Source organism: Podarcis bocagei (genome assembly GCF_964188305.1).
Source record: "Podarcis bocagei genome assembly, chromosome: 17".
Lineage (NCBI taxonomy): Eukaryota > Metazoa > Chordata > Lepidosauria > Squamata > Lacertidae > Podarcis > Podarcis bocagei.
The window spans coordinates 2,408,490-2,420,024 of record NC_138143.1 but is presented as its reverse complement, the minus strand read 5'-3'; the positions used below and the strand labels follow the sequence as shown (position 1 = coordinate 2,420,024).

Sequence of the window (11,535 nt, the reverse complement as noted above, 5' to 3'; positions counted from 1 at the left end):
CACTGTACATAAAATTTACATGAAATGTTCATATGGTGATTAATGTATAGACACACATGTAGCAATAATGGATTGGATCCCCCTGTACACCCAAAATTGTCTTTTGCAGAGGGGGGGTCATCTAGGATAACCCCCAGAACAGTGTGTGGCTTATTCTTCCATCTGTCAAGCTGCAATGCTTGTGCTGATGGAACATTAATTCCACCTAACTGCTATAATTTAGAAAGAAACCCAATGCGTCTCATCATAGTGGAGAAGGCATCAGATGACTTTTTTGCCAGCTCCATGAAGGCAACTTCTAGGCCTTTTTCCTGTTTTCCGGTTCCATATCTTTAAAGCAGACTTGGCCTGAACAGTCCTCACAGAGAGGACAACTCCAAACAGAGGACTCTTCCTTATAAAGCTGGACACATGGTGACCCTAGGCCAGTGGTGGCGACCTATGGCACATGTGCCAGAGGGGGCACTCAGAGCCCTCTCTGTGGGCATGCGCACCGTCACCCCAGCACAGAGCCGACAGAAGGCGAGGGTGGCGCATCAAGTCCTCAGCTCAACTTGGGCAGCCGGAGTGCCACGGGCACGGCGGGTCGGTGCAGGAAACTGTGCGGCAGGAGACGGATGTGATGCCTGTCAGGGCACCGACTCTCCAAAATGGAGGGCACAGCTATTCTTTGGCCTGAATTCATTGTGCCCAACTGCTCAGAGGCTTCCGGAGCATATTGTGGTGATTAGTATTTTGTGTGAGCCGGTTGCAAAATAGCACTGGCAATGATTATGGTGGGCCCTCAGTTTCAGATGCTGCTGCAAGGTTGAGGCCAGTTGGGGCTGGGCAAGGGAGAAGGACTAGCCCGTGGGGCAGCCCCACGGCCATTTCAGGAAATGGTGGTGAGGTGAGGGGGCACCACTCTGCACGCACTCAGAGGGCCACGCCAAGAACGCTTGCTTGCTCGGGCTGGAGGTTAAAAGCGGGGAATCCTTAAAGTGTGGAATTCTCTGCCAAATAATTTTAAGTCAATGAAAGCACTTGGGATTGCTTTCCTTACTTTGTTTGGATCATCTTAATGCAAACTTCTACCTTTCAATAAAAAGTTGTTTGTATCATTGAAAGCTCTGTTGTTGTGTTTTTCTTTTAAGTCAAAAGATGTTAATGTATGAGTTGTTTTTTCTAAATTAAAACCTCAGTATTCAGGTTAAATTGCTGTGTTGGCACTTTGTGATAAATAAGTGGGTTTTGGGTTGCAGTTTGGGCACTCGGTCTCTAAAAGGTTCGCCATCACTGTCCTAGGAGCCTGGTCACAAGTGGAGGAAAGCCCAGGAGGAATTATGTCGTAAACTGCCCTGTGATCTTCGGATAAGGGCTGGTATGTAAAATCATCATCATCATCACAGCAGCTCATTTCTCCTTCAATGTGCTTTGTTTTTCCTATCCTAGGCCCCATTGTGCTCATTAGCATGCATTGCAGCTGAGGGCATTGTTACAAGTGACTGTCTCTGTGGATTATTTATTCCTGTTGTGTCAGCTTCTTCTAGTTCTGGGACTGCATTCTCCTGGTGCAGAAAGTGTGGTGGAGTAGTTTCAGATCTTGTCTAATTAATGGAAGGCCAAGGACGATAACTTTTAATTAGATCTTTTCCCAGCTGACCTTCTTTCATTTCTGTTCACTGCCATTGCTTCCCCTCTCTGCTGAAGTTCTGGTGCTGTGTTAAACAGACCCCTTGGTGGTGGGTGAGCTGGGTGGGCACCCAGGATGCTGAACTGAGGGATTCCAAGCTGAGCTCAGGGGCTGCGCTTCTTCTCAGTGGCTGTACTGCCTAGAGGGACTGAGGGTGTCAAAAGGCAGATGTGCCCAGGAGCTTTTTCTTCAAGGTTCTACAAGTTGTTTGGGTGCTAACTACAAAAATGATCATCCTTCAACTAGCTTTAAAGCATGTCTCCACTTTGATGTCATTTGTTTTAGGCGAATGTTTTACGATAGTGCATAAAATCAAAATTGTGTATCCTCAAAACACACTCTCGCTGCACCTCAAAACATTGTTCCAAAGTAAGTATAATGTCAGGTGAGACTGCCAGTGTTTTCCCCCTACAATGCCAGCCCCCCATTATTATTATTATTATTATTATTATTATTATTATTATTAGCCAAGTGCATAAGCTGAACTCACACAAGTTAAATTCACACAAGTTAAATGTGCATAAGTTGCAAGTTGACGCTACAGTAGACCCACAACTTCTGCACATTTAACTTGTGTGAATTCACTTTTTCACACTTGGCATTAAAAAAATAGAAAGAGGGTGGAAAGGAGGTCTGGGGCTTTGTGTGTGTGGCAGTTCTTCCTGCCATAGAAGCCGACTCCTAGGGGCCAAGGTCCCTTCACAACCCCCCTAAAATATTTGAGGAGGCTGAGCCCCCCCAAGTTGATGGGCATTGCCACTCAAACAGTGTGCATGCATGGCAACATTTGATTATGTGGGGCAGGGCTTACCTGCCCCCCCTATTTTATTCAAGTTGGCACCCCTGCCACCCGCCATTGCATCCAATGTTTTGACCTGGCATAGACAAACTCGGTCCTCTAGATGCTTTGGGACTACAACTCCCATCATCCCTAGCTAACAGGACCAGTGGTCAGGGATGATGGGAATTGTAGTCCCAAAGCATCTGGAGGGGCGAAGGTTGCCTATGCCTGGTTTTGACTATATGCGATTCTGGCTTTGGGCACAATTCCTGGAGTGTAACCCCCTTGTAAATTGCAGACTTATTGTACTATAAACACTGTAAGTACTGTATACATGATAATAAAATCAAGTTGCAAGCTGGAAGAGGTCAACTGGATACCTTTTTAAATTTATAACGTTTCTTTATTATTTTTTAAGATAAAAAATGGGCATTATGAAAATAAAGATTGCTTACCAAAAGACAGGAATGGTGACAATTATTAAATGCGGAGTAAGGCATTTGCTAGGCTTGGTCACATTGTTACTACAGCTCTATATTCTGGGGGCAATGGCAGTTTTCAAAGTTATGAAAAAGCAGCAAGGGAAGAAGACTGAAGAAACAGCTACCGTAGCCTGGGAGCCGATGGATACTGTCTCTTTCTCCTGCCAACCTAGCAATTCGAAAGCTCATCAAAGTGCAAGTAGATCAATAGGTACCGCTCCAGCAGTTTCCATGAGCTGCTCTGGTTTGCCAGAAGCGGCTCAGTCATGCTGGCCACATGACCCGGAAGCTGTACGCCGGCTCCCTCGGCCAGTAAAGCGAGATGAGCGCCGCAACCCCAGAGTCATTTGCGACTGGACCTAACGGTCAGGGGTCCTTTACCTTTTTACCACTCCAGTAGAGGACCTTCTCCTTGTAGCTGAAGAGGGAGTGTTGATGGTCTGGGAAGAGAGCTTGCAGCAGAAGCCATTTCACCAACATAATAAAGAATATAGGACAACTCCCTGAGCCTACAGTTTTGTGAGAGCCATCCTTTGAGAGCCATCCAACCCACTTGACAGGGACTTCATGGGATCCTAGAATTGGAGCACTTAAATCAGAGGCTGCTCACTCGGGGCCCTTTTCATAGGCAGAAAACATGGAGGTTGCAGGCCGGTGGTCCTGCTGTGTTTTGCAATGCCACACAAGCCATGCAACTTGGAAAAGTGTGAATTTCAAAGGGCAGCTGTCTTTTGGTTTGTGTGTTGTTTCGGAAAATGTGTATTTTGAAATTTTGTCTTTACATGCAAACAAACAAATATCCTATTCTTTTTATTATAAAAACCCCAGTATTTCAGATCTGGCATAATGTTTACCCGGTACATCCCAATGTTGAATACAATTAGTGATGACCAGTAATTTTTTTGAAAAATGTACCTTATCATTGTGTAAGTCAAATATGACCTTTGCTTCTTTTCTAATTCCATGATCTGATATTTCAAAAACTTGATTTGTTGTTGTTTAGTCATTTAGTCGTGTCTGACTCTTCGTGACCCCATGGACCAGAGCACGCCAGGCACTCCTGTCTTCCACTGCCTCCCGCAGTTTGGTCAAACTCATGCTGGTAGCTTTGAGAACATTGTCCAACCATCTCGTCCTCTGTCATCCCCTTCTCCTTGTGCCCTCCATCTTTCCCAACATCAGGGTCTCTTCCAGGGAGTCTTCTCTTCTCATGAGGTGGCCAAAGTCTTGGAGCCTCAGCTTCACGATCTGTCCTTCCAGTGAGCACTCAGGGTTGATTTCCTTCAGAATGGAAAGGTTTGATCTTCTTGCAGTCCATGGGACTCTCAAGAGTCTCCTCCAGCACCAGAATTCAAAAGCATCCATTCTTCCGTGATCTGCCTTCTTTATGGTCCAGCTCTCACTTCCATACATCACTATTGGGAAAACCATAGCTTTTACTATACGGACCTTTGTTGGCAAGGTGATGTCTCTGCTTTTTAAGAGGCTGTCTAGGTTTGTCATTGCCTTTCTCCCAAAAACTTGATATAGACACCTTAAAGCAAGGATGGGGAGTCCTTGATCTGCCAAATGTTGTTGGACTGCCTCCCCCAGGGGATGATGGGAACTGAAGTCCAAGACCTTCTAGAGGGCAACGGGTTCCCTGCCTTAAGGCATTCCTACTACATATGCCAATATACACCTTGTGTTAATGTTCAGTTAATGTTCGCAAGACGAATTTCCCTATGGGCTTGCTTCGCAAGACGAAAACGTCTTGCAAGTCTTGCGATTTTTTTCGCTCCCCCCCCTTTTCTAAGCCGCTAAGCCTTTAATAGCCGCTAAACCGCTAATAGCGCTAATCCGCTAAGACGCTAATAGGGTTGCTTCACAAGACGAAAATACCGCTAGACGAAGACACTCGCGGAACGGATTGTTTTCGTCTTGCGAGGCACCACTGTATTATTATTATTAAAGCAAACAAACAAACAAACTCTTTGTGGTTAGAAAAGTGATGGGAAAATGCACTGAAAAGTGTGGGGAGAGCAAGTGATAGATGAGTATACACACCATGCAAGTAAATCTGGATGGATGTTCATTGTTATGTAACCTCCCCAGAAACAAATCCGAATGAATGCTCAGCAAAGACCAGACATCACCTGACCTCTGTGTAAGCTTTGTTCAGAGCAAATCAGAATGAATGCTCAACAGGTTGTATGGAGAAGCCTACAATGTTACAGTGGGGGTACAATCTCCTGCCTTGCTTCTTAGAAAAATGAAATGCAGCCACCAGAAGCTGAAAATATGTGGGAGAGGAATGGCAGGGTGGTGAAGGGTGGGAGTTCATTTTATCCCTTTTCTTTCTGTTTTTCTGTTCAAAATCACATGCACCCCCAGCTGTTTTTCCACTTGCAGGAGAAAAGATACAGAGAGCCATTCTTCCCACCCTGCCTGCAAGTTGAAAAACAGCAGGAGGTGAGGCTGAGTGAATGGGGAAACACCTGGAGGAGAAAAATTTCCTTTTGTAAGGCAACACACTGAATACGCTGTTAAGAATACTCTGCTTCCTCCTTTGCAGATCATTGGCTTTACATTATTGCTGTCATAGCAATTGCTGCTGCCACCATGTTGGTCCTGGGAGGAATGGCTGGGGTCATTTACTACCTCAAATCCACAGCCTGTAAAAAAGGAGAGTACAATGTCCGTGATGCAGAGAATTCCACCGAAGCTACTTGCCTAAACCGTGAGAGGACCTGTGATGGTGACATCTATGGTATACAGCTCACTAGAACCTGAACAAGTCATAGAATCATAGAGTTGGAAGAGACCACAAGGGCCATTGAGTCCAACCCCCTGCCAAGCAGGAAACACCATCAGAGCACTCCTGACATATGGTTGTCAAGCCTCTGCTTAAAGACCTCCAAAGTAGGAGACTCCACCACACTCCTTGGCAGCAAATTCCACTGTCGAACAGCTCTTACTGTCAGGAAGTTCTTCCTAATGTTTAGGTGGAATCTTCTTTCTTGTAGTTTGGATCCATTGCTCCGTGTCCGCTTCTCTGGAGCAGCAGAAAACAACCTTTCTCCCTCCTCTATCTGTACATCTGTCTGTATTGAGAGAAAAAGGAGGAGTGCACCTTAGGGGTGAGGTCAAGCCGTTGGAGAGTTACAGTGCTTGCTGTGGCCATAGAGACTGAGACAGGAGAAACATGTTTTGTTGCAGGTGGGGCAGACAAAGGCATCCGGTTTCACTGTTACAGATGCACTATGGCGTTTCTTCTTTATGTGCTCCTCCCAGCGGTCACTACTGGTCTTCTTCTGGCCACTACTGAGGATATACAACCTGTCTCCAAGCATTGCGGTCATCTGCAAGGGAATCCCATACAATGGGGTTGATGTTGTCAGTCTTCATGTCACATTTGCAGACATCTTTGTTGCACAGAGTTGGTCTGTCAACAGGCTTGGTGTCTGAAGACAGCTCCTCACAGAGCACATCGTTTGGGATCCTACCAACTTCTGTTCTGTGGGCATGACCAAGCCAGCATAGACGTCACTGGGACAGGAGTACAAACATGCTGGGAATGTAGACTGGGGAGAAGACATCTTTGTTTGGGACTGTCCTGCCAGGTAATGTTACAAATAAATGAGTGGAATTCAACCTTGCATTATGTTTATTGTTCTGTCTGCACAAGTGCATCAGCTTGGCAGGTGGAACAATTTGCCTCCCCTCCTCATGTGTGCTGTTTTGTGGGTTCTCCTGACCCCCCAAGTCAATTTGGGGGTTGCGGGAGGAGAAGAGATCCATTGCACAAGTGGAAGTCCTTGCATAGGGCTTCTGCTGATGGTGTTCATGAGGTGAATCCTGCCCATTAAGTGGTTGTTGTTATTTTAAAAACTTTCTACTGTTTGTGTTACTGTTTTCCCTTCATGACTTTGCTCTGTTACCTGATTACATTGGTGTTTAAAATAATTCTATAATAATAATAATAATAATAATAATAATAATAATAATAATAATAATAATTATTTATTATTTATACCCCGGCCATCTGGCTGAGTTTCCCCAGCCACTCTGGGCAGCTTTAAAAAGCATGGGGGAGAGGACAGAACCCTGAGGCACCCCACAAGTGAGACCCCCGGGGTCTGAAAACTCATCCCCCAACACCACTTTCTGGACACGGCCCAGGAGAAAGGAGCAGAACCACTGTATAACAGTGCCCCCAGCTCCCAGCCCCTCTAGATGGTCCAGAAGGATGTCCTTTCTCCTTTCTCCTGGGCCGTGTCCAGAAAGTGGTGGTGGGGGATGAGTGGGGTGCCTCAGGGTTCCGTCCTCTCCCCCATGCTTTTTAATATCTATATGAAGCCGCTGGGAGAGATCATCAGGGGGTTTGGGCTGGGTGTTCATTAGTATGCAGATGACACCCAGCTCTACCTCTCCTTTAAGTCAGAACCAGTGAAGGCGGTGAAGGTCCTGTGTGAGTGCCTGGAGGCTGTTGGAGGATGGATGGTGGCTAACAGATTGAGGTTGAATCCTGACAAGACAGAAGTACTGTTTTTGGGGGACAGGGGGCGGGCTGGTGTGGGGGATTCCCTGGTCCTGAATGGGGTAACTGTGCCCCTGAAGGAACAGGTGCGCAGCCTGGGAGTCATTTTGGACTCACAGCTGTCCATGGAGGCACAGGTTAATTCTGTGTCCAGGGCAGCTGTCTACCAGCTCCACCTGGTGCACAGGCTAAGACCCTACCTGCCCGCGGACTGTCTTGCCAGAGTGGTGCATGCTCTAGTTATCTCCCGCTTGGACAACTGCAACACGCTCTATGTGGGGCTACCTTTGAAGGTGACCCGGAAACTGCAATTAATCCAGAATGCGGCAGCTAGACTGGTGACTGGGAGTGGCCGCCGTGACCACATAACACCGGTTCTGAGAGATCTGCATTGGCTCCCAGCATGTTTCCGAGCACAATTCAAAGTGTTGGTGCTGACCTTTAAAGCCCTAAATGGCCTTGGTCCAGTATACCTGAAGGAGTGTCTCCACCCCCATCATTCAACCCGGACACTGAGGTCCAGCACTGAGAGCCTTCTGGCGGTTCCCTCACTGTGAGAAGCCAAGTTACAGGGAACCAGGCAGAGGGCCTTCTCGGTAGTGGCGCCTGCCCTGTGGAACGCCCTCCCAGCAGATGTCAAAGCAATAAACAACTATTTTACTTTTAAAAGTCATCTGAAGGCAGCCCTCTTTAGGGAAGTTTTTCATGTTTGAAGCTGTACTGTTTTTAATATTCAGTTGGAAGCCGCCCAGAGTGGCTGGGGAAACCCAGCCAGATGGGCAGGGTATAAATAATAAATTATTATTATATTATTATATTATGGTTGATGGTGTCAAAGGCCGCTGAGAGATCCAGCAGAACTAGGAAACAGCTTTCACCTTTGTCCCTAGCCCACCTCCGGAGATCATCGACCAGTGCGGCCAAGGCAGTTTCAGTCCCAGGGTGAGGCCTGAATCCCGATTGGAAGGGATCCAAATGGTCCGTTTCCTCCAGGTGTGCTTGGAGTTGTTCAGCAACCACCCGCTCAATCACCTTGCCCAAGAATGGCAGATTTGAGACTGGGTGATAGTTGGCCATAATGGCCGGGTCTAAAGATGTTTTTTTAAGAAGTGGTTTAATGACCGCCTCTTTCAGCGGGTCTGGGAAGGCTCCCTCACGGAGGGAAGCATTCACCACCCCACGAAGCCCATCACCCAGCCCTTCCCGGCTTGCTTTTATCAGCCAGGATGGACAAGGATCAAGGAGACAGGTGCTTGGTTTTACTCCTCCAAGCAGCCTGTCCACATCCTTGGAGGTTTAGGATGATTCTAGTAAGATGTCATGCGTTTTTGTCATCATCTATCTCTGCCCCTCTCTTGATTAAAAAACAAAAATGTTGGTGCTTCTGACTTGACCAATTATCTTGTCTTACATGTAGATACTAGAACATGATGGTGACAGACAGTGATGAACATTGAACAGGAAATAAGATGAGATTTAAAAGTAAGAGAAAACTTAGCAGAAGAAATCCAAGGATATCAGTCGGAGGTAGTCTAAATATTTTTGGACTACGGCTCGCATGATTGGACATGCATGCAGGACTTTTTCCTGGATCTGACTTCCTCAGCTCAAGAACCCCAAGTCCAGTGGCCCCATTTGCCTAGCCTCCTCCTGGCAGCCCGCTTGACCTCAGTATTACGGAGACTGTAGATGCCAGGATTGAGGGTAGGGATTACCACCGTGTAAAAGACAGAAGCCATCTTGTCAGTCTGTGGTGCATAAGTGCCACCAGGCCGTAGGTACATGAAAATAAGAGTTCCATACAGCACCCCCACAGCCGTCAGATGGGACCCACAGGTGGATATGGCTCTCCTTGACCCTGCTCGCCCCACACTGCAGAGGATCATGCCATAGGAAGTGAGGATGGCTGCAAGAGTGCTGCTCTGGATGGTTCCACAGACCACATAAAGCAGCAGCTGGTTGAGGTCTGTATTTGCACAGGCCAAAGCCAGCACTGGAGGGATGTCACAAAAGAAGTGGTCCAAAGTATTAGCATTGCAGAAGGGCAGGCAGAATGCCATGCCGGAGTGGATGGCTCCAGAGGTCACACCAGCTGTGCAGGACACTGCCACTAGGAGGCGACAAAGGCGCTGCGGCATGGCTGCTCCATAGTGCAGAGGGCGGCAGATGGCTGCATAGCGATCATAAGCCATAGCAGCCAAGAGGCAACACTCAGCATCAGAAGCAGCTGCAAAGAAGAACATCTGGAGGGCACAGGCGGGGAGGGGGATGGTGTCGTATCCTTTCAGAAGGCCCAGGAGCAACTTGGGGGCCACGGTGCAGCAGGAGCACAGGTCCATCAGGGCCAGGTGGCTCAGGAAATAGTACATGGGAGAGTGCAAGGATTGCTCAGCCCTGATGAGAATGGCCAGAAACAGGTTCCCGGCCAGGCCAAGGAGATAGATGGGCAGGAAGAAGCTGAAGAGAAGGAGCTGAAGGTCACGCTGGGAAGTGAAGCCCAGGAGGACAAACTCTGTCACCACAGTGCCATTGTGATGAGCCATCGGATCTGTTGGAGGGAGAAACGACTTTTGAATCCTGTCCTCCACACATTCCATCAAGAGAGCAGAGCCAGCCCTCTTTTTATTAATGATAAATAAATAACAATTAATTATTATTTTATTGCTCAACCCTACATGCCCAGACATTCCTCAAGGAGGATGCCCCATTCTCTTCCACTAAGAGTAAATAAAAGCTGATAGCCCTGGGCATGATTTACCACTGAGCTGTTCAGAACCACAGCCTTCATTCAGCCATGAAAGATAGAGATAAAGAGACCGGATGACCATTGCTTCAGCTCCAATATTCAGAGGAAGGGAGTGTATTGGGCGTTAGGTAGTATCTCTGGTGGAGGACACATGGTGCTCCTTCTGGTAGTTTGTCCGCCTTTGGTCCCTACCCTGCACTCAGCTCTCACCTGTGGCTCCTAGAAACTTTCAGCATGCAACAGTGGCTGCACCCCTGAAATGCTGTTGACTGGCTGGCTAAAGCAGGTCAGAGGAGCCAATAGGTCTCAAACCCTCAGTGTGTTAGGGACTTCCCCTGCATATGAAGACAGGCTCCAGCAGATTGAGCAGATGATACTGAAAGTGGGTCCAATGGTTAAGAAGTCGGTTTCTGCACATGCTGTAGAGGGAAGTGAGGGTCAGGTGGTGCTTGTCAACCTAAGAAGGTAGCCCATCTAGGAGAAGGAAAACTCTGATCCTAAACCTTTGCTGCCTTGCAGGACATCTTCAGAAGAAGGAAAGGCTAAGGAGTAAACCCTACACAAATCCGGAGTGGAGGCCCTGAGACTGTTGGGTGGCGCTTTGTACGCCTCTTTCCAACAACTCCTGCAGCCAAGCTGGTGCCAAATGTATTGCTCTGCTTTCCTTTGCACCACATCAGCAAGGCTGAGGGGTCTTGTCTGGGCAGCCCAGGACCTCCATGCACACTGCCAGGGATTTTTTCCCCAGCTGGAACTCAGTTCCAGCACCTCTCAGGTGGGTGCCATTGGCATTATAAGAGAACAAGGGAGGCGTTCATGGTGAGTTCCAGCACCTCTTTCCCCAGAAAAACAGAACTGCACACTGCCCTTGTGTCCTAGGAGGTCACTTCAGAGTTGCTACCACAGTGGTTTGACGTCAAACCCAGAGGTGCACTCTGTTGTTTCTCAGGACAGACAGATAACAACAGTTCAGAGGAAAGCAGGAACTCTTCATGCCCACCAGATGGTGATGGAACACATATCGTGGAGAGCATGGAGAGTGGAATTGTCATGGACATGGACACACAAACATACAGGATTGAATCCAGTGCTAGTCCTTCTCAGAGTAGACCCATTGAAATTACTAAACTTAAGGTAGTCATGCTTATTATTATTAGAATTTATATTCTCCCCAATATCCAGAGTGCTCAAGGTGGTTCACAGAACAAAATCAAAATATAAAACCATAAAATATATAATCAAAATAAAAACAACTACCCAATAATGCCCCCTCATTATCTGAATGGGTGTTAAATACAACCCACAATCACCATAGCTTTACTCAGCTCTACACGG

General features: G+C 47.3%; 1 protein-coding gene across 1 annotated transcript; it reads right to left on the bottom strand.

Annotated features, from left to right (window-relative positions):
• Positions 1 to 9,061: 9,061 nt before the first annotated feature.
• Positions 9,062 to 9,997, bottom strand: LOC308576552 (olfactory receptor 5C1-like; the record flags this gene model as incomplete). Its single annotated transcript, XM_081175958.1, has 1 exon — positions 9,062 to 9,997. One exon carries the CDS (start codon positions 9,995 to 9,997, stop codon positions 9,062 to 9,064), a length of 936 nt encoding a protein of 311 aa, XP_081032084.1.
• Positions 9,998 to 11,535: the final 1,538 nt, after the last annotated feature.